The 23,100-nt window shown below is 50.7% G+C and overlaps 2 protein-coding genes across 5 annotated transcripts in view; both read right to left on the bottom strand.

Annotated features, from left to right (window-relative positions):
* Window positions 1–2,223: 2,223 nt before the first annotated feature.
* On the bottom strand, window positions 2,224–5,599 carry LOC122474540 (alpha-1-acid glycoprotein-like). The gene is made up of 6 exons (XM_043565465.1): window positions 5,434–5,599; window positions 4,894–5,036; window positions 4,594–4,664; window positions 3,693–3,800; window positions 3,451–3,554; window positions 2,224–2,410 (listed from the first exon to the last, which is right to left on the bottom strand). The coding sequence occupies exons 1-6, from the start codon at window positions 5,545–5,547 to the stop codon at window positions 2,345–2,347; spliced, it is 606 nt and encodes a 201-aa protein (XP_043421400.1). The 5' UTR covers window positions 5,548–5,599; the 3' UTR covers window positions 2,224–2,344.
* A 10,203-nt stretch (window positions 5,600–15,802) lies between these two features.
* Window positions 15,803–23,100, bottom strand: part of COL27A1 (collagen type XXVII alpha 1 chain) — a 140,573-nt gene continuing 133,275 nt past the window's right edge. For all 4 annotated transcript variants that reach the window (XM_043566323.1, XM_043566324.1, XM_043566326.1 and 1 more), the window contains 3 exons: window positions 22,882–22,991; window positions 21,000–21,218; window positions 15,803–17,800 (listed from right to left, as the gene is read on the bottom strand). In XM_043566323.1, coding sequence (XP_043422258.1) covers window positions 17,654–17,800; window positions 21,000–21,218; window positions 22,882–22,991 — 476 coding nt within the window. In that variant the 3' untranslated portion in view covers window positions 15,803–17,653. The remainder of the gene's footprint in view (window positions 17,801–20,999; window positions 21,219–22,881; window positions 22,992–23,100) is intronic.

Genomic DNA, 23,100 nt, shown 5'->3' with positions numbered 1-23,100 from the left:
GAAGCTGCCCACATCCGTGGTGTGTGTCGTCAACTTGTGGTTTCTTAACTCCAACTCTGTGGGTGGGGGATTTGATGACAAGCGGAGCCCTTCCCCAGGGGGCTTGTTGGGTGCAGTTTTCCAGACTCTGCCCACCTTCCTCCGGTGGCTGCTGTTTCTCCATACCTTCTCCCTGTGCCTGTCTCTGGACTCACCCTTCTGACTGGAGAGGCTGTCTGGCCAAGCCCCTTCAGAGACACACAGCTGGTGCCAAAAGCACAAGGCTAGACTCTCCTTCCAGTGCTCCTTTTTTTTTTTTTCAACGTTTATTTATTTTTGGGACAGGGAGAGACAGAGCATGAACGGGGGAGGGGCAGAGAGAGAGGGAGACACAGAATCGGAAACAGGCTCCAGGCTCTGAGCCATCAGCCCAGAGCCTGACGCGGGGCTCGAACTCACGGACCGCGAGATCGTGACCTGGCTGAAGTCGGACGCTTAACCGACTGCACCACCCAGGCGCCCCTCCAGTGCTCCTTTTAATAGCAAACAGCAACATCAGCCGCCATATACTGAGCGCGCGCTACATGCCGATTTTTTTTTTTAACGTTTATTTTTGAGAGACAGAGTACGAGTGGGGGAGGGGCAGGGAGCAAGGAAGACACAGAATGTGAAGCAGGCTCCAGGCTCTGAGCTGTCAGCACAGAGCCTGACGTGGGGCTTGAACCCACGAACTATGAGATCACGACCTGAGCCGAAGCCAGAAGCTTGACCGATTGAGCCGCCCAGGCACCCCAAGATACCGATGCTTGAGCTAAATATTCAGCACGGGGCACTCACGGTTCACACACCACCCCCACTATGTGCCTCCTCCGTTGATGAGAGACTGAGGTCCCGGCGGGCTATCTGCCCGGCCTCGCAATGTCTGACTCTAAAATCCGTTTTCTTTACTGTTCTTTTCTTCCTAACCTCCATGAGATTTTCTCCCCAACGCCTGCTACGTCTTCCCGTGGCTTTCTTGTCAGCCCCCCTCACTTTCCACACGCTCCTCCCTGCCCACCAGGCCCCGTTTCTACTTCATTTTTCAGCTGACCCTGCTCAGTGCACTTGAAAATGGCAGCCGAGAAGGGAAGATTTCCTGTAGGTTCTGAGCCTCTGAGCCTACCCTGTCCTGGATGCCAGGAGGCTGCTCTGGGATATGAGGACGGGAACGTGGAGCCAAGGGCGCAGGTGGGGGCGCAGGGCGGTGTCCCCAGCCTCAGTGCCCGGGGTGCAGCGTGGCTCTTGGGAGGGTGGTGTCACAGGTGCCACAGGGCCGGATGTCAGGTGCCGGGGCTATGACTCTGTTGCTCTGGATGGCTTTGGCTGCTCGCTCCTGGAATTGCCTGAACGATGTGGCCCCAAGTCTTCCGCCACCAAATGGTGCTGCTTCCCTCTCATGACCATAAATCACAAGCTATCAGGTCTGGAAGGAGCTGGCCTTCCTTGCTGGACTCCTCACTTTAGGTGCTCAGTATTTCTGTGCCATGGAGAGGGCCTGCCTCAGACGTGGCCCCATCTCGAGGGCTCCGAACATGTTTGCAAGTTGGCTGCTTTCCAGGGGCCAAACTCCCCCCTCGTTATGTCCTGTGGGCGTCAGGTGGGCACTGTGAGGGCACTTCGTGGAGACAGCTGCTCTGGCCTAGGCCCCAAGGCCCCTGCGTCTCCCCGTCCTGTCCCCCGCCCAAGTACCTCCTCTTGCCAGGATGCTCACAGCAGCCTCTGCCAGAGTCTTTCTGCCTCCAGTCGGGCCCCTCCCAACTCGCCTCCCTAGATGGCCAGGGTAACATCTAAGGTGAGGTCCTTTGTGCTCGGTACCACACGCCGGAGTCCTCACTGCCCCCATCCACCTGAGCTACCAGGGCCTCCTGCTTCGATGTTTCTCAAACTCGTCCTCTCAGATCCTTGGCTTATAGCTGGAACAGCAGGTGTTACAAGCTGCTGTTCGTAAATCTTTCTAGACTGGTTCGGATGCCCCTTCCAGGAAGCCTTCCCAGATTTCCACCGCAGGAGGCACCTCCCCCCATGCTGGGCTCCCACAGCATTTGGTGCCTGTCATCGTCCCACCTGTGCCTGGTATTACAGCAGGAGCTCTTCTGAGTAGAGGGACAGGGGCTTACCCGGTGATCAGCCGGGGCTCAGCCCAGGGCAGGCTTCAACGTGTGTGAATGAGTGACCGAGTGAATGAATGAGCGAATGACACCCTGCCTGCTTCCAATGCAGAAGCTTTATTGATGCCACTGAGACAAAGACCGGAGGTACAAAGGGTGGGCGTAGGGCTGAGGATGGGTCCCAGAGTCCCCAAGCTCCTAACCCAAGCTGTGTCCTCCTAGGACCCCTTGTTTTCCTTCTGCTTTTCTTCCTGGTGCTCTTTCTCCAATGGCCCACACACATCCTGGAAGACAGGGGGAGCGCAGTGATGGGGGCAGGGCAGGGCTCTTGCGGTGGGGGTGGGGAAGGGTGCAATGAGCTCCAGCTTAGGCCCTGCCGCCTCCTACCTGGGTGACCTTGGGCAAGGCATTTTTCCTCTCTGAGGCTCAGCTTCACCTCAGAAGGGGGGCTCGAGCCCTTAGAACAACTGCCATTTACTGAGGACTTGCCGAGCCTTTATGTTGATCTGGATTCCTCACAACCATTGGGTAGGTGATGTAAGCGAGGTTCAGGGTGGCCGTGTGGCCTGTCCAAGGTCCCCAGCCAGCAGATGGGGCGGGGGGCAAGCGGGGAACAGGGCTGCGAGCCCAGTCCTTTCCCGCAGCTCCCAGGAGCTGGGAGGGGAGGTGGTCTAGGGGTGGTCACGAGGGATGACCTCAGGCGGCAGAGACATTTTAATTCAATAATCCTGAAAGTATTTCATGTATATCCCCCCAAAAAGTGTCACCAGCTCATCAGCTCTGTGATTTCAGATGTTGCTGCCCAGGACAAGACCATGTAAAGCCTCTCATTGGGCACAGGTCGAATGGAAAGCATTAAGGAGATGATTTTATACGTACTTAGTTACAGCAAAAGTCAGGATGGTAGTCCTGGGCTTGGGGCCATTTGGGTGGTGCTGAAAACCACAATACCCACTCCCCAGCCACAGGTATTTGAAGTCTGGGGTGTGGCCGGTAGTTGTCAACGATCGTTACCCTTGTGTGTTTCTTTGTCACGTTCCCATGGCCACACTTGTGTCTGCTGTTCCCCTCCTTTCCAAGCCCCGCCCCCCCCCCACCTGCTCTGGATGCCCTTCCTGTTTCACAGTGACTTTTCCTTCCTGGTTCCTCATCCTGTGGGCTTGCAGGAAACTCAGCTGTCCCTGCAGTGAGGCAGGTGCTTAAAAGTAGGATGTCCTATCTCACTGCACAGCCTGGGCCGGCAGCTCGCCCCCCTGGGCCTCTAGGGCTCCCCAAGGCAGAGTCACCCTGAGGGTGGGCTCGGCCCAGTCCTCCCTGCCTTCACCTGTTTCTCATCGGAGTACACGATTTCTGACTTCTGCATGCCCATGCACACGATGGCTTCGTGGAACTCTCTCATTTGCTCCTGGGTCGCTTGTGGCTTGTCAGCTGCAGGAGGGAGCGAGGAGACGTTGGGTGAGCATGCTGGGGTCCTAGCTGGGAAGCCAGGGAGGGTGGGGGAGCTGGGGGCCCGGCCGCAGGGGAAGGGGTCCTGGGCGAGGTAGAAGAAGTTTGAGGGATGCCTACTGTAGAAGGACAGCCCCATGTTCTGCTCGTCTTTCGGGGAGAAGGCAAGCATGAAGGTCGTGGGATCCTTGGTGAGCAGGAGGTAGCCAACTTGTTCTTTGCCGAACTCTGGAGGGGAAAACCCCTGGGTGAGACCACACAGCACAGTGGTCCCCAATGGTAGGCAAGGAGCCCTGGGCGTGCCCATGGCCACACAGCGATGAGTGAAGGCCAGGGGTTCACCTGGGTCACACATCCCTAGTCCCATTGTGTGCCGGGCCCTGTGCTACTATGTGGAATCACAGCCTCACACGGGCTGTGGCTGTCAGGGCCTTTCTCCCCATTTTCCAGATGAGGAAAATAAGGCCCAGACAGGAGCCTCAGGGCTGCTGAGTGCTGTTGGTTTAATTCCATTGGCATTTGTAGATTCCTACTATGTGCTCTCTCTGGGGTGACAGCGGGGATATGAGTGAAGTCACTGCGTGCCAGACAAAGACTGCCACCCTCAGATCCTAGAGGAGAAAAGGTGGTTGGAGAGAGGCAGGACCACAGCCAGACTTGGGTTTGAGTCCTAGTTCTAATTACAGGCTGTGTGACTCCAGGGAAACTGCTTGACATCTCTGTTTCTCTGTTTCCTCATCTGATCGCTGTAATGTCCTCCTAAGGTTGTTCGTGAGTATTCAGTGGGTCAATTCATGTAAAGCACTTCTAGCAGTGCCTGGCACATAAGTAAGAGCTCACATATGTTGGCAGTTATTCCCGAGTATTGCAGCGTGCAGACACCAGGACCTCGGAGATGGAAGAAATGGGCCTGTCCTGTGTTCTCTGTGCCTCCAGCCTCCAGGGCCTTAGCCCCAGCACCTCCTTTTTTGGCTGGCCCATTCACCTGTCCCCAGGCTCCCACGTGTGGGCTGGACCTCACCGTGTTTAGACAGACTCCCATTCTCCCGCTGGACATTCAGATAGCTGGAGTTATAGACGCACTGGTTCCCTCTAACAGACAGAAGGGGGGAGAAAAACAGGAAGACCGTCAAGGAGAAGTGGACAATCACTGGGGCAAGTGGACATCATCGAGGGGCAAGAGTCGGTGGTGATTAGAGTCCACCCTCCCCATTCCATGGATGAGAAGGCTGAGGTCAGGAAGAGGGAGGGACTTGATCAAGGTTATCCGGCAGCTAGGAGCAGAAGCCTGGGGCTAGCATGTGGGGAGGGGGGGTCTCACATGGTTAGGTACTCTCTGAGCAGTATTTTGTCCTCTGTGTAGTTGATGTCAAAGTAAAAGAAGGCCGCTTGGATCGTTCTAGACGACTCGTTGAACTCCGGGTAGCGGAAGGCCGAGGCGATGTAAAACCACTTGCCGGAGAGCTGGGTTGGAGAGAGAAGCCAGGAGCTGATGATGGAGGCCGAGGGCAGAATCCCTGCCAGTCAGCCGGGCAGATTTCTCCCTCCATTTTGCACACGGGGAGCCTGGGGCCCCAGGCGAGGAGCGGACATGCAGGAGGTCACTCTGAGGGTCAGGCGCCTCCCCCAGCCTCTGGGTGGCCCCTCGTGCAGTACAGGAGGCTCCCTCTGAGGGGCCTTGCAATGAGACTTCTGAGTTTGGAAGCAGAATGCCCCCAGAGGCTGGTCAGAATGTCACCCCAGGACCCGGGAGGAGAAAAAGGCAGAGGTGGGGAAGGGGGCTGACCGCAAGCCAGCAGGAGAAAGGGAAGCCCAGAAAGGAGGCAGCTGCCCACAGCACTCAGGGGCCCCGGGCATGCACCTGGTCCAGGGTGGCGTTGGTGATAGGTGCCGCTGTGAGGTTGGCACACTCCGGGCTCTGGGCTTCCAGCAGAGGAAGGAGGCTCAGGACAGCAAGGGCCCAGGACAGCGCCATGCCTGGAGGGAGAGGCACCTGGAGTCGAGCAGAACTGGTGGCTGTAGGGTACAGTGACCTTTATAACGAGCTGTGGGTGGAGTCCTGGAGCCCCCTGGTGACACATCAGGTGAGTGCTTGCGAAACGCCTGGCACAAACCTTTCCCTCCTTCCCCCAAAGCCGGCAGTGGCTAAAGCCTGCAAGCGTGGGTCTAACTTAGACCGGCTGTTCAAAGCCAAGGGGGGTGTGGGCTGGAGGGGTATTGTCAAACATGGGTAGATTTCAATAGAGGGGCCTCTAAGCAAGCGCTTATGTTTTTGGGTGTTTTGTTTTGTTTTGTTTTAAAAGCTCTTATGTTTTTACCCAATTCGTGTCCCACTGAGCATTCAGACTTGAGCAAGACCTAACCGTAAATCAAACGCAGGTGGCAGCTTAGAGAGTTCCCAGGCTAGGTGGGGTGGGGGTGGGGAATGGGATGGGGGAGGGTCAAGGGTTGGGGAGAGGGCAAAACATGGATTCTATTCCAACTGATTGTGGTAACAGCTGTGGACCAGCACAAGTCCGGGGGGTGGGGGGCAGCCGAATCTTGGAGGAAAGAAGGGATGTTTCCAAAAGAAGGAGGCATCTAAGTTATATTGCCTATTTCCAGTAAATGTGGTATTACCTGAACTCTCTCCCAAAATCTGGAACGAGAAATTATGTCCATGTGGTCCCCACCCCCGGCTATGTGAGCAGGGGGATGGGCCTCTCTTTTCACCAGTTGGTCCCCAACCTTGGCCAGTGGTCACCGTTGCAGAATGAGAGCTTCCATTGCCTGCATGCATTTTTACCTGACAAGGTCAGATTGGTATCCCTAAGAATAAACGCGTTCAAAAAGTTTTATTATGTCGTGCTTACAATTCTATGTTCTTGTCCATTTCATGTATTTTGAGTCATTTTTCATGTTTTGGGGCAGTCCGCGGTCATAATTTTAGTGGACGCATCCCCTTTCGTTCGCTTCCTAGATTCCAACATACCTAATGATGTCCTCCCTTTATATCTATGGCATTTTGTTTTATTTTTCCAGCTTTATTGAGACATAATTGCCCATAGCATTTCACATTGTGATGTTTCCTCTCCTAAGTGTCAGAAACGGCCAAATCGCTTTCTAAAATTACCATACCGTTCAAGAGAAAGAAAAATGTGTCACGTACAAACTCACAGTGTAATTCAAAACAGCCAAAAACTAGAAACAGTTCAAATACCCGTCATCGGGAAAATGGAGAAACACATCGTGGCATTTTCGTAAATGGAACATTACTTCGCGATAAAAACAAATGAACTTCCGATTTGTAAGACAACGTGAATGAATCTCAAAAACAGTACGCTGAGCAAAAGGAGCCAGACTTAAGAAAGCACACACTGTATAGTTTCCATTTGTAGAAAGTTCTAGAATAGCCAAAACTAATCTATAATGGTAGAAATCGGATCAGCGGTTGCCTAGGGCAAGGAGGGGAGTCTGACTGCCAAAGGTTGTAAGAGCACTTTCTGAAGTAGGTGGCATTGTTCCAACTTTCCACTGCAGGGGTGGTTGCACACATAATGTACGTTTGTGAAAACTCATTGAACTGTAAGCCTAAAATGTGTGCATTTTATTGTACGCCAATTATACCTCCATTAAGTTGATTTAAAAAAAAAAAAAAAACAACTCTCTTCCCAAACAGAGAAGACAAAAAACACTAACGCTGTTTAATACGGTGCCAATTTGGCGATGCCCAGATGAGTCCCTTTCTCCACATCCTCGTCAGAAGTGAAAATCCCTCTTTTCTTTCTTTGCTTGCCAGCTCACTTAGTGTTCTGAATTTGCATTGCTCTAATCTGAGCCTTGAGAAAAGGATTGGAGCTTGTTGGCAAGGAAGAGTGGAGGTGACAGGACGCGGGGCGCATAAAGGACCTGGAGGGCCCCTATGAGACAGCACGGGAGTGACGGGGCCGATGCTGGAGAGGGTCGGCGGGAACCGAGTGTGCAGGGCACAGAAGCCAGGCTGGGGAGTTCGCAATGGGGTCTGCAGGTGTTGGAAGAAATAGAAAGATTTTAAGTAGGGTGGGAGACGAATAGTCAGATTTGCTCTTTAGAAAGAGCCCTCTGTCTGCAGTGGGGAAGGTGGGGAGGAGGAGGGAAGGGGACCACCTTGGGAGAGCAGTCAGAGGCTGCTGCAGTGGGACTGGGGACAGATTTGACACACTGCTATGTCAAAGAGAAGCTGGGTGTTCTATGGGGACAGCACTACCATTACCCCGGACCCTTGGGGCTTCTGCCCACACCCCAGAGCTTTAGAGGATCTCCCATATCACACGCATTCACACAGGCGCGTGCACACACGTACGGTTCATTAAATAACACAGAAGCACCTCTGTCCAGTGGGATCTGGTGCCTGGTTCTGGCACAGAATGACCCACAGCCCTAAACATCCCTGAACGACCAACGCTGTTCAGACCCCAGGGGAACAGTTCTTCCCTCTTGTGCCCTATCCTTGGATCGCGTTGGGTGGCCAGATGTTTTGTGAGTAGCATAGGGAGAGATGAAAGCTTCTCTAACGGTGAGCAAATGGGGTGCTGCTCCTCGGGAGTGAGTGGTCTTCACTCTCGCCCAGGTGCCCTTTGGAGGTCCATCTCACTCTCTCCCAGGAGGCGCTACTCTCCAAATGGTTCCTTCGAGCACACCCAGCACTCCCCCTGACACAGTACACTTTTCTCCATCTTCTTCCATGTCAAGGATGGGTTAGTACCTCTCTGGATGGAGGGTCTGGACAGCCCTCCCTATCCTGCCCCTCCATCTGGCCCGGGTATCTTGTAAGGAGAAGTTTGGCAGGAAATAGAAAAGCAATCAGGGCCACACAGGATGATGGGGAAATATTTGTCCTGGCTTGACCGCTTGCTAGCTGTGTGACCTTGGGCCAGTTACTTAACTTCTCCGTGCCTCAATTTCCCCATCTGTAAAATGCGGATACTGATGATTGCTACTTTATCAGGTTGTTAAGAGGATTAAGTCAGCGTGCAGTTGTGAAATGCTTGTTATAAGAAACAAACTTGCTTCTAAGAGTCGGCCAGTCATAACACCACTACCATCAGTGTATTGACAAGCTGGGGTAGGGAGAAAAGACAAATTCTTGCATTACAGAAGTACCTCCAGGGGGCGCCTGGGTGGCTCCGTTGGTTAAGAGTCCGACTGGATTTTGACTCAGGTCATGATAGAGGGTCATGGGATTGAGCCCCTTGTCGGTCTCCGTGCTGGGCGTAGAGCCTGGTTAACATTCTCTCTCCCTCTCCCCCTGCTCCTTTCCCCCATTTGCTCTCTCTTTCCCTCTCTAAAATAAAATTTAAAAAAGAAAAGAAAAAGAAATACTTCTGGGATTTTAGGATACATCCCACTTCTAAAGACATCAAAATGCAGAAATATGTAGATAGTAGGTTCAAGAAAATAGATACTTTCCCCATTGGATGGATAAGGAAGCAAATGGCTCAGAGAGGTCAGGTGAACGGTGAGGTTTAGATGATCGGGGAAACGCACCCACTGTAAATGATTCGGTTCCAAGAAAGCCACTTTATAATTGTCTCTCCCTTGAGGCCAGGGCTGAGCTCTGTGCCTGATGACTAATCTGTGAGCTTCTACATGAACGGCCACGAAGAATACACTGGCAGAGCAAATGATCCTAATTAGGAACTTTGTGTTTGGGCTGAGGAAACACTCAAAAAGATTTGCTCAAGTTCAGATCCTGTTCTGTCGTCGTGGACAATTTATGTAACCTCTTTGGACTTGGCTTCCCTCATCTGAAGAACCAGCAGAGTAACACGTGTCTCAGGAGAGCTGTGCATGAGATGAAAACGTATCACTCTCAACAGGGCTCCTGCTCACGGTCAGTGTGCCAGAAAACGCAGCCGCTCTTATTTTGAAAGGTGCTTTTATTGGGTTGAACTATATGCTTTTATTGAGTTGAATATCATTCAGTTTCATACGATCTGCCCTACTTATTGCAGAACGATAGCTCTGTGTGTGGCTAGCAAGCAGGGAAGGGCATATCACCCCCATTTTGCAGAGGGAGAAACTGAGGCCCAGAGAGAAGGCATGACCAGTCCAAGGCCATGGCCCAGTCAGGAAGCTGGGACTGGAATCCACCTGCCCGCCTCTCCCCTTCTTGCTCGTCTTTTCCTCCTTTTCCCAGCACAGGGCAGCTGGGCATTGATGGCATGTGACTGTCCACGGCTGGGGCTTGATTCATTGTGGACAGAGCAAACACGGGATTGGCCCCGCTTGGGAAGTCCACTCTGGCTGTTTCCTGACACTCGGTTGTGTAATGGGAGACTGGGAACGGTAGATGCTGCCAGCCCCGGAAGAGCTGCCTTGTGGTCCCCAACAATCTCCTACCTGTCCCTGCCAGGAAGGAGCTGGCCCAGCTTCAGAGGCCTCGCTGGCCAGGTCACAGAGGCCCTCCTGGGAGTACAGGCTGGGAGTCGTGAATGTCACAGCTTTAACATAGCCCTTCTCTTCCCTCTGGCCCTTCCTCCTGACTCTCTCATCCCCTCCGCGTCTCCAAAACCATGCAGATCCTGCTGACGCCTCTGGAGCTCTGACCGTGGCACGGAGCACTTTCCTGTCCCCTGGCTCAGCTGGCTGCCTCCTGGATGCTCCACAGTGCCCCAGTGCAGCTCAAACCCACCTTGGCCACCAGCCCAAACCCTGCTCTCCTGTGCAACCTGTGGCTTGTCCTACTCCCTGGGGCTCCCACAGCCTATGCTATAGCATCCCCAGATACGCAGTGTGGCCTTTACTTCCAAGCCTTGGCAGGTGCTGTACCCTCTCCTCCCAGTGCCTTTTGTCACCTGGCAAACCTTTGTTCAACCTCTATCAGCATCAGCTCAGATGGTTAGTTTTATGTGTCAAGTTAACTGGGCCATGCGGTACCTAGATATTTAGTCAAATATTCTGGGTGTATCTGTGAGGGTGTTTTTAGATGAGATTAACATTTGAATGTGTAGTCTGAGTAAAGCAGATTGCCACCTCCCCCCAAGTGTGGGTGGGCCTCATCTAATCTGTTGAAGGCCTCAATAGAATTAAGAGTCTGCGTAAGAGCCTGACTGGTGGAGATGGACGTCAGTCTTTTGCAGCCTTTGGACGTGAACTGAAACATTGTTTCTTCCCAGCTCTCCAGCCTGCCAGACTTTACACTAGAAGGACACCATCAGCTCTCCTGGGTCTTGAATTGGCCAACTCACTCTGCAGATCCTGGGACTTGCCAACGATCATAATCATGTGAGCCAATTCCTTATGATAAATCTCTTTACAGGGGTGTCTGGGTGGCTGAGTCGGTTGAGCGTCTGGCTCTTGAGTTCGGCTCAGGTCATGATCCCAAGGTCATGGGATCAAGCCTCGAGTCGGGTTCCATGCTGAGCATGAAGCCTGCTTGAGGTTCTCTCCCACCACCGCCCCCCCACCCCACCTCTCTCTCTCTCTCTCTCCCCTCCCTTCCCTTCCCCACTCACACACATACTCTCTCTCTCTAAATAAATTTTAAAACATCTCTTCACACACACACACACACACACATCCTACTGGTTCTGTTTCTCTAGAAACCCTGATTAATACGGAGTGTGACCTCCTGACAAGCTTCCCTGTGCTGGGATTGCATCAGCCATTTCCTCCCCAACCACCACCCACCCCAGCCTGGCCTCTTGCTCCCTGCATCCAAGGTCCGACACCTCCAGCTGCCTCCACCAGACCCAGAGCCCCCCCAACCAGGCGCCCTGCCAGGACTGTCTCTGTAACTGCAGTGCCCGCATACGGCTTGACCCAGGGAAGGTGCACGCTGAGACACACATGTCAAGGAAATGTTCCAGTGAGCCTTGTTGAACAAGTTTGAGCACCTCCTGCACACTGCACTCTGTGGCCACGGCAGAGGACCAGACCCAGCCCCTGGCCTTGCAGAGCTTCCTGTGGGGTTGACACACAGTAGCGTGACTGAACTTTCCCATCTGCAGAACCGGAAGTCTGCTTCAACAGCTGGGCAAACTCTCTGGGGTGACAATATATGGTGGACCTTAGGAAATGATTCAAGAAGAAGGCCCTTCTGTTTCATCCTTGATTAATTTTCGGTCAGAGAAACGAAAAGAATATTCTTACCTTATTTCCAAGTTTGTTTGGTTTTCCCTAGTTTTGGAAAACTGTTTTCTAGATTCAGGAAATAGTGTGGGATCTCAATTCTTGAGCACACGCTAGAATCTCCAGGGAGACTTGTTTGTTTGTTTTTATTTATTTATTAATAATTGATTGTCACATTAGCTAACATAGAATGTACACAGTGTAGTCTTGGCTTCAGGAGTAGATGCCTGTGATTCATCACTTACATATAATACCCAGTGCCCATCCCAACAGGTGCCCTCCTCAATGCCCATCACCCATTTTCCCCACCCCCAACCAACCCCCCATCAACCCTCAGTTTGTTCTCTGTATTTAAGAGTCTCTTATGGTTTGCTTCCCTCTCTGTAACTTTTTTTTTCCTTCCCTTCTGTGATCATCTGTTAAGTTTCCCAAATTCCACATATGAGTGAAATCATATGATAGCTGTCTTTCTCTGACTGGCTTATTTCATTTTGCATAATGCCCTCCCGTATTATCCACGTTGTTGCAAATGGCAAGATTTCATTCTTTTTCATCGCCAAGTAGCATTCCATTGTATATATAAACCACATCTTTTTTAAAAAAATTTTTATTTACTTTTGAGACAGAGAGAGAAACAGCGGGAGCAGGGGAGGGGCAGAGAGAGAGAGAGGGAGACACAAAATCTGAAGCAGGCTCCAGGCTCTGAGCTGTCAGCACAGAGCCCGACGCAGGACTCAGACCCACGAGCTGTGACCTGAGCTGAAGTCGGACACTTAACCGACTGAGCTACCCAGGAGCTCCCCTAAACCACATCTTCTTTATCCATTCATCAGTTTATGGACATTTAGGCTCTTTCCATAGTTTGGCTATTGTTGATAGTACTGCTATAAATATTGGGGTACATGTGCCCCTATAAATCAACACTCCTGTATCCTTTGGAGGAATTCCTAGTAGTGCTGTGGCTGGGTCGTAGGGTAATTCTATTTTTAATTTTTTAAGGAACCTCCACACCGTTTTCCAGGGTGGCTGCACCAGTTTGCATTCCCAACAGTGCAAGAGAGTTCCCCTTTCTCTGCATCATCGCCAGCACCTGTTGTTGCCCGAGTTGTTAATTTTAGCCACTCTGGTGTGAGGTGAAATCTCAATGTGGTATTGATTCGTATTTCAGGGAGGCTTATTTAAAACAGATTTCTGGGCCCCACCCTGGGAGTTTGTGATTCAGTAGTTTGGGATCTGGGCTGAAAATCTGCCTTTGTAACCAACTCCCAACTGCTGCTGGTTCTGCTAATCCCAGGGGGCCATGCTGAGCTCCCCCCTACCCCCACTTGTCAGTAGCCTTGGGTTTGAATCAAAGCTTTGCCTTGGCCTTGGCAGGTGACCTCGGGCACTTCACTGGCTGTAGTTACCTTCTATTTAAGACGATGGGGTGTGGGGCGCCTGGGTGGCGCAGTCGGTTAAGCGTCCGACTTCAGCCAGGTCACAATCTTGCGGTCCGTGAGTTCGAGCCCCGCGTCAGGCTCTGGGCTGATGGCTCAGAGCCTGGAGCCTGGTTCCGATTCTGTGTCTCCCTCTCTCTTTGCCCCTCCCCCGTTCATGCTCTGTCTCTCTCTGTCCCAAAAATAAATAAACGTTGAAAAAAAAATTAAAAAAAAAAAGACGACGGGGTGTATCTGGGATGTGGGGCTCTCTAAGCCCTTCCAGACAATGAATCCTGGGCTCTATGGACGGGATTCTTGGAGCCACGGCAAAGCAGCAGCCTCTGATGCTCCCTGTCTGGGGGTGGGGGATGGGTGGGGGAGAGACCCTGATGACCTGGAAACTTACAGCAAGGTTTTAAAACATAAAATTCCGAATATGAATCCAACTGCTTGTGATTTGTTCTTTCTCCTGGGTGAGAAGGGCAGAAAAGGTTTGATTCATTCAAGCTCCCAGGGTGGGAGGAGCAAGCCAAGAAAGGCAGAACTCTGAACCAGAGGTCAGGAGTTACAGGTTCCAGGTCTGGCGGGGTATAACTATGTCCTAATGTGTCTCAGATATCGAATGGGAGCATACTTATGCTAAAAAACAAAACAAAACAAACAAACAAAAACTATTGTTGGGGAGCCTGGGTGGCCCAGTCGCTTGAATGTCCAACGCTTAGTTTCAGCTCAGATCATGATCTCTTGGTTTTGTGAGTTCGAGCCCCATGTCTGGCTCTCTGCACTGGCAGAGATTCTCTGGGATTCTGGCTGGAATTCTCTCCCTCCTCCTCCTGTCTGCCCTTCCCCTGCTCACACTGTCTCTATCTCCCTCAAAATAAATAAATAAATAAACTTAAATAACATTAAAAAAAAATAACTGCTGTTTATCTGACATTCAAATTTATCTCGGTGGTCCTGTCTATTCACTTGCTGAATCTAGCCATCTCTCAGATTCTCACTCACTTCCTCCAAGACAGGTGATATTGTGTCCTCTCTCAAGTGTAGGTAAGAAATGCTCGTATTGAAGCACTGTCCGCAAGGGCCAAAAGACGGAAACAACCCAGATGTCCATCAGAGGATGAGCAGAGAACAAAAATGCGGTATATCCATACAGTAGAATATGAGTGAGTCATAAAAAAGAATGAAGTACTGTATGGAAACATATACCACAAGGGGAAACCTTGAAATCATGATACATGAAAGAAGTCAATCACAGAAGGTGAGCTTTTGGGGCACCTGGGTGGCTCAATCGGTTAAGCGTCCGACTTCGTGGATTTGAGCCCCACGTCAGGCTCTATGCCGACGGCTCGGAGCCTGGAGCCTGCTTTGGATTTCGTGTCTCCCTCTCTCTCTGCCCCTCCCCTGCTCACACTCTGTCTCTCTCTCTTAAAAAACAAATAATAAACAAAAAAAAAAAAGCCAGCTTTCTATGGGAGGAAAGGGACATTAATGAGACTGACCTTTCCCATCTTCCAAACATTTTCTGTTTATATGAAATACGATTCCATTTGTATGAATTATCCACAGCAGGCAAAGTCAAAAAGCAGATGGGTGGTTTCCCAGGGGGTTGGGCAGAGGGGAATGGGGAATGACTGCTTCATAAGTATGGAGTTTCCTTTTAGGGTGATGAGAATGTTCTGGAACTAGATAGTGGTGATGGTTGCACAGCACTGTGAATGTACTAAATGTCACGAATGGTAAGTCTTATGTGTATGTTACTATGGTAAAAAAAAAAAAAAAAAAAAAAAAAAAACGAATTGCTCATGGTAACCTCAATATATCCCCTCCGTGTCATGGGTTGAATTGTGTCCCCCAAAAAGATATGCTGATGTCCTCACCTTATTACCTGTGAATGTGGCCTTACCTGGAATAGGGTCTTTTGCAGACGTAATCAACTGAAGATGAGCTCATTCATGTGGGCCCTCATCCACTATGACTGGCGTCCTTATAAAAAGATGTGCGGATGGGGCGCCTGGGTGGCGCAGTCGGTTAAGCGTCCGACTTCAGCCAGGTCACGATCTCGCAGTCCGTGAGTTCGAGCCCCGCGTCAGGCTCTGGGCTGATGGCTCAGAGCCTGGAGCCTGTTTCCGATTCTGTGTCTCCCTCTCTCTCTGCCCCTCCCCTGTTCACGCTCTGTCTCTCTCTGTCCCAAAAATAAATAAACGTTGAAAAAAAAAAAATTAAAAAAAAAAAAAAAAAAGATGTGCGGAGACACACGGGAGAAAGAATGCCACGTGACTAAAGAGGCAGAGACCACAGTGCTCCAGCCAGAAGCCGAGGAATGCCTGGGGCCACCAGAAACTGATCAGGGTAAGGAACCTCTCCTAGAAGCGTGGGGGATGGGGGGCACTGGCACCACTTGGATTTCAGACTTCCAGGCTGCAGAGCTGGGAGAGAATGCATTTCTGCTGTCCTAAGCCTCCAGGTTTGCGATGCTGTTACAGCAACCCTAGGGAAGGAATATGCCATGGGACCCGGACCACCCCCCTTTCAGTACTCACCCCCGTGTTGACCCCATGCCATCTCTCTCTCTCTCTCTCTCTCTGCTTCCCTTCTTTGGGGAAAGCAGCATAAACAGGGCATCCCCTGAGCATCTTTTCTCCCCCTCCCCCACCCCCACTGGGCTGGAAACCTCCCTCCGGGGGCTGTTCAAAGAAGCACACAGCCACAGATGCATCATTCCATTGCCTCAGTTTTAAATATTTATTTAAAATCCAGAAGGGAAAATGGAGAAACGGAACCCACTGGGGTTTTAACACACTGACATTGTGGACAGACACAAACAAGGACAGCAGAAAATCCCAAGAACGAGATAGAGGCCAGGTGGAGACTGGCGGTGTGGGGAAACCGAGGGCTGAGATGAGGCCCAAGCTGCTACAAGAACGCACTTCCGTGGGGAGCGTCTGGGTTGGGGCGGGAGGGCGAGGCATATACAGGAAGTGTCTGGTGGGGAAGGTGGGCCAGAGTGAGGTATTAAATAATGAAAATCAAATCCAATTCCCAAAGAGACACGACTTTTAGAGAAAATAAAAAAGAAGACACAGACGTTCACATAAAACTTCCCCTTCTATAAAAATAATTCCATACTTAAAATAACCTCAAAATCCAACCTGGGCTGACTGGTTGTCTGATAAAGGACAGCCCAGATTACACTGACTATCCCCCAGTCACGCGGAACCCCGAGATTCCTGCCGTCAGTCTTTCTCCTCAGCCCACATTTACCCTTGGAGCTAATGACGTGGGGTTTCTAGAGGACTTAATGACAATGGAAAAGCAAGAGTGATGGCCTCATCTTGGCAGGGACAAGCTCTGGGAGGGAGGATGTGGTGTGGTGAGATGGTTCCATGTTGATATGTCACCTCTAGGCCAGCGCTGACCCAACACCGCTCTTAAAACTGGTTTCTTCAAAGTCAAGGCTTCAACCCCTGACTCTCCAGCTTAGATCGCACCTTCCAAGATAAGCCTATCTTCCCTCCAGGACCGTGACCAGGCGAGCCCAAATTCCTTCATGCTCAGGCCTCCCCCCGCCTTAGAAGGACAAACATTTCAAAATCCATAAATTAAAAAGGTGAATCTTTCTGCTTCTGTTTCTGGTAGGGTTGGTTTTTTTTTTTTTTTTCTTTTTTTTTCTTTTTCTTTCTTCGGCTTTGCTTTTTTTTTTTTTTTTTTTTTTTTTTTTCCTTTTTCCTTCCCCCTGCTTAGTCGATTACCTGATGAGCACAAGGGTGATACTTGGAACATGTTCAAATTCCCCAAACTTTGTCATTTGGAGGAGAGCACCACATGTGCATGACACCCCACATCAAAACGGTTCTTCAGAGTCTGTGGCAAAAAATGGTAGCACCTTCAGAATCTTAAATAGGCTTTTTTTTTTTTTCCTTAAAAAAAAAATCACATACACTATGAGACAGCGAGCACCAGCGATTTCACAGTGGGAGGTAGCTAGCGTGGGCACCTCCGGCCCCGAGGGTCGCGCTGCCCCCTCTCGGCCTCCACTGCTTCCCACCCTCTGGCTGCTTCTTCCCTCCCCTCTTTCCCAGGTGAAAAAATAGTAATGCACCTTCTCTGTGTTTGTTTAAATAAAATATATATACTTCTTCCTTTCCTTTTCTCCTTTTTTCATGTCTCCTCTCTAATATTGCACATCAAAGCTCCCTGGCAGGGACCAGCTGGCGAGATGCCCCCTCCCCTCAAGCTGGCTAGAACGTGGGGCTCTTTGGGCAGGAAGCTGGGGAGGGCAGAGCTGGGAGACAGGCCGCAGGGCTCAGGCGGGTTGCAGGCCCAGCTTGCTCTGGCTGGCTCTTTGGTCGGTCTCTGGGGCTGAGCTGGGATCAGTTGGTCCCAAGGATACACTGTTCCCTGCTACCCCCCAGCCACTTTTACTGGGCAGATGACAGCTGGGGCCCTACCCAGGAATCCTTGGGCAGGTGAGCTGTCTCTCCTGGGCCCACCTGCCCCTAAGGACCCTCCCTTTGCCTCCTCCTCCTCCTCCCTCCCCCTCAAGGCCTAGAGGAGCCAGGAGGTCAGAGGTCAGAGGAAGCACGCAGGTCCAACTTCGAGGCGGTACTGCTTCCCTGATGAGGCAGGAGGGAGGTTGTCCACGCTGACGATGGGCAGCTGCTGCGGGTCCTGGGTCCGGAAGGTGAAAAGCGTCTGATGCCAGCGGCCATCCTGGACCTGAGAGGAGAAGGGAAAGGGTACACATGTGACCCTCACAATCCCCACCATCTGTCACATGCACTTCTCATCTCCTCCCACCATCTTTAATGGATTCACGGTATTTCACTGTAGGGACCACCTGTATTTGCCCATTAAAAATTTTTTTTTATTTATTAAAAATTTTTTTAATATTTATTTTTAATTTTGAGAGAGAGAGAGAGAGAGAGAATGAGCAGGAGAAGGGCAGAGAGAGAGGGAGACACAGAATCCGAAGGAGGGTCCAAGCTCTGAGCTGTCAGCACAGAGCCCGTCATGGGGCTCGAACCCACAAACTGCGAGATCATGACCCGAGCTGAAGTCGGACGCTTCACCAGCTGAGCCACCCAGGTGCCCCTGCATTCGTCCATTTAGATTGCATCTATTATTTCTATTCTCATAAGGAATGTCATTGGAGCTCAACTTCTGGGCACGTTCTTCTCGTTTCCCTAGAACAGATTCTAGAAGTAGATTTGCTGGATCAAAGGATACATACGTTTCTGAGGCTTTGGAAATATGTCGGATATACAATCAAACCTTGGATTGTGAGTAACTTGTTCTGCGAGTGTTCCATAAGAACGAGCAAACATTTCTAATACATTTTAGCTTGATAAACGAGTGATGTCTTGCAATACAAGTAGTATGTGACACTAAATGTCACATGATCACAACTGAGCCAATGGTTCTCTCTTTCTCTCTCTCTCCCTCTCCCAGCGGGATCGTGGGTGATCGTTTCCCATATTCGGATGCTGAGTCTTAGGCTGGGGTGTTTGGCAGAAATCAGTGATTTTTCAGAACGTTGAAGGGGGTGCCCACGACTGGGATTAGTGTATTTTTTGTCACTTCAAAGCACCTACAGACAGTCCTTTGCTCTTCCATACAAGTGTAAGCTTAGGAATGCTTTGCTTCATTCTAGGCCAGGCTGCCTGCAGATAGAGACCCTTCCCTCTGCTACCTTATTGCCAGTTACATTAAATACAGTACATGACAAGAGTTTATTAATACTGCCCTGTAGTCAACATCCGTGTGAGCGTGTACAATGGCCCCCATGCAGAAATAGGTTGAAAAGAAAGCCAGTAAGAAGGAGACGATCACAGTGGAAGTTAAGAAGGAAATAAGTCATCGAGAAATACAAGCGAGGTATGTGAGTGGCCGAAACTGCAAGATTTTATAAGAAGTCTACATGTGCATCTCGTCTGCAGAGGAGGAGGAGAGAAAGGCAGAGGAATCCCTCACTTAAAATGAGCTTAGGGAGATGTGTAAAATGTGGGAAACAGTGAAGAATTTTGTAGAAAAGCGCCACCCGAATAAGGCTGTAGCAGCCCGAGCGATGAATCTGTTTAACAACAATACAACGTCACATTTCTGCGAAATCCTCAAAAGGAGGCAAAAGCAAGAATCATTGGATAGGTTCCTTGTTAAAGTTGCAGGAAAAGAGAAAGATTTCACTGAGCCAATAGACAGCAATGATTCCGTTAGAGTGAAAGTCGTCCTACACGATAACCCTCCTCTCTCGTCTCCCTCACACCAGCCACCAAGGTTTTCAAAGGTAAGTGCAGGTTAATGTCTTTATTTTTCTTTATATTTTGTATTTTCTTTATTATTTTGTATTCTATTGCACTATTGTAATCATTTTTATATGAATATTTTTGGGTTGTGGAACGAATCATCTGAGTTTCCATGATGGGGAAATTCACTTTGATATACAAGTGCTTTGGATTACAAGCATGTTTCTGGAACGAATTATGCTTGCAAACCAAGGTTTTACTGTACAGGCAAACATCGTTTCATTGCACTGCGCTTTGCTGATCTTCACAGATGTGTGTTTTATAAATCAGAGGTTAGTGGCAACCCCCTGTGTCGAGCAACATGTGTCAGTGTCACTGTCCCGACAGCATTTGCTCACTTTGTATCTCTGGGTCACATTTTCAGGATTCTCGCAACATTTCAAACTTTTTCATGACTATCATATTTGTTTTGGTGATCTGTGAGCAGCGATTATGATGCACTGAAAGCTCAGGTGACGGCTGGCGTTTTTTAGCAGTGAAGTATTTTTTTTAATGTTTATTTTTTTGAGGGAGAGAAACAGAGTGCGAGGAGGAGAGGGGCAGAGAGAGAGGGAGACACAGAATCGGAAGCAGGCTCCGGGCTCCGAGCTGTCAGCACAGAGCCCCACATGTGAGGCTTGAACCCATGATCAGGTCAGATCATGTCCTGAGCCAAAGTCAGACACTTCACCGACTGAGCCATCCAGGCACCCCGATCAGTGAAGTATTTTTTAATGTTTATTTATTTTTGAGAGGGCGGGGAGGGGCAGAGAAAGAGGGAGACACAGAATCTGAAGGAGGCTCCAGGCTGTCAGCACAGAGCCCAATGTGCTCTGACGCTTAACTGAGCCACCCAGGTGCCCCTCAGTGAAGTATTTTTTAATTAAGGTATGTACATTGTTTTTTAAGACACGATGCTGTTAAATACTTAATAGGCTGCAGTATAATGTAGACATAACTTCTGTGCGTGCTGGGAAACCAAAAAAATTAATTAGACTTAATTTATTGCAATATTCACTTTATTGTAGTGAATACAACTGAACCCACAATACCTCTGAGGTATTCCTGTATATATATCCAGCTGGGTCCCAAAAGCCTCTACCAATTTTTTCCCAAATAGCTTTGTGCAAGAGTGTTGGTTTCCCCACGTCCTCCCTAACACTGTGTATTATTAGTTTTGTTTCATTTCGGGCAACTGGTTTTTCTGGACAACTTTTTGACTCCCTCTCTGCCAACAACCCACCCAGTTTTAGACATTTAAAAATAACCAAAAGTGTCAAGAGAACCAATTAGCCTGGTCAGGATGGGGGCAAAGAGAAGACCAGAAATACATTCTCCTACAAGCAGCCTTGCAAGTAAGTACAGCCATCTATAGCAGCCTGGGAAATTTCTATCAGCCAGATCTTCTCTCAGAAGTTTCCCAGAGATGATAGTGAATCAAAGGAATCTTTAAAAACTGTTGTAATAAAACTATTACGCAAAGATAAAAAGTTGTATGTATTTGCTCATTATGCTAATACAACATACTGTATTACACTAACATACTAATGCAATGTGCTAACGTGTATGACGTTAATTGCTATGTATAATTTTATAATAATTGTTGCGAGTAATTTTATAATATAATTAACTACCTTGCAGCCATCCATGGACACTTCTGGCCTGAACTGACCACCTGCTTCAAAGATCTGCCCGTTCCACGCCCGGAAGCGCACAGCCCGCTTGGCTGGGGTCTGCCCCGTGCCCTCCTGCCACACGGTCATGTTAAGGCAGTGGATGGTGATGTGCTGTGTCACTTCCGAGCTTAGCAGGTGCAGAAAATTCATCTGGACCCGGCTGACAGCAAACTCGACCTGTGGCAGAAACACGGAAGTGAGGTAGGGTCAGGCCGGCTGCCCGAGGCTCTCAAATATCCTCACCTCTCTCTGGAAGGCGCAGAGAGAAGCTCTTTCCTGGTGAGCCTTTCCCGGCTTCGCCCCCAGAGGCGTGCCCACTGGAGACAGGGACATAGAGGTCTAGTGTGAGCCAGTCCACAGCCAAGGAGTAACAAGGACGGGAAAGAACCGAGGCCACAGCTATGAGGGTTCCGGAGTCACCTGATCCCTCCCCCATGGCATGGGTGTGGGAGGGGGTTTGTCTTTGGAGCTGAGCTGGGATCCTGAGGCCCAGAGAGGAAGAGGAAGTAGATCAAGAGGCTCTTGGAACAGGGGGAATATGAGAAGTGCCCTCCCCACCCTTTCTAAGTCCCAAGACCCCAGAAATGGCAGTCCCAACAACTGACAAGGACAGGCTTTATGGCTTCGGTGGATGCAGCTTAAGCCCTGACCATTGGTTTTGTCTTTTTGTAACGCAAGTGCTGAGGAGCCCTCAGCCCCCACCCTGGACCCCAATAAAAGCAGAACCCCAGGCCCCTGCACACACGCCTCTCTCCACCAGCGACCTGGCTGTGCGCCCCCGATGTGCTGTGGGATTTTCAGGTCCGGTAAGTAACAAACCTGTACTTTTTCAAAGTTTCTTAGTAGCGAAGGGCACCTTGCAATCATAAGAACCACAAGGGCTGGCCCAGCCGCAACGCTGGTTCTTTATAGGCTGAGACTGGCACAAAACGGTGGCCACTGTTCCTGGTGGGATGGCCAGTACAGGGGCCATCTCTGGCCTCACCCCTCTGCTGGGCAGGTTTGAGGTGGGGGTTCCCAAACCCCAGACTCAGAGTCAGAGGGGAAAGAGCCTGGCTGGGGTGGGGGTGGGCACTGATGAGGCTACTGTGTTTCCTGCGTCTGGCACATGGTGGCCACCCGACAAGACTCGCTGACCAGCTGGCCACGTGCAGATTCTTAAACTCGGGGTCAGAGCCGGTCAGCACGGGGCAGCTCCTGGAGCTTCCTCGGGAGGCCTGATGGGATGGGATGCAGGGGTTCTCTGCCCCCATCCCTCCCCTGCAGGCCAATGGGCTCCTACCACTGTAGCATGAGTCCTCCCATATGGAGGACTTGCTGACCCCGCAGACCCACAATCCACCGCAGGGAACCCCGGGCAGGGGGGGGTGGTGATGCCTCAGTGCCACCACCTGTCCTGGTTTCTTGTTGAGCTGCCCTGAGCCACCTCAAATCCTCAGCCCAGAGTCGGACACATGGGAAGCAGGCACTAGGCATCCGTGAAACGTGTGCACACACAGCTCAGGCAGCGCGTCCTCGGTGAGCATCACACGGACTTATTTTGTACTGATGGTTCGCGGCTCTCCAAGCCAGGCCAGCTGGGCCCACTATTGCTGTTTTTGGTACTAGGCAGAAAGTTCTACTTGAAGGAAACACCACTAACATCATCATACAACTCGAAAGGGTTTGGCAACCACAGATTTAGAAGGATTCATCCCCAGTTTACAGAAGAGGAATCAGGCTCACAAACAGCCAGGCAGCAAGACAGCCGAGGCTCAGACCATAACTTGGGTGGGCTGGAGCCCTGGGCAGGGTAGGGGCAGAGAGGACCGGTCAGTGTCGGGGGGTGGGGGGAGCAGACCTTGGAGGCCGTGATGGGCTTGAGACACGTTTGTCCACCATGTGTGAAGTTGCAGGAAACTTCGATGGTGTCGGAGGAGCAGCCAAGGTTTGGATCCACCCAGTAGGTACCTGCAGGCAGCATGGACGGGGGATGGTATGCGTATGTGGGGAGGAGCCCGGGGCTTGGTTCTGCAGGTGGACCGCACCCCTGGTGACCCGCAGAGCCCCAGCGGGGCAC

Source organism: Prionailurus bengalensis, chromosome D4 (assembly GCF_016509475.1).
Source record: "Prionailurus bengalensis isolate Pbe53 chromosome D4, Fcat_Pben_1.1_paternal_pri, whole genome shotgun sequence".
Taxonomy (NCBI): domain Eukaryota; kingdom Metazoa; phylum Chordata; class Mammalia; order Carnivora; family Felidae; genus Prionailurus; species Prionailurus bengalensis.
The sequence above is the reverse complement of the archived record's forward strand: the minus strand, read 5'-3'. Positions and strand labels throughout refer to the sequence as shown.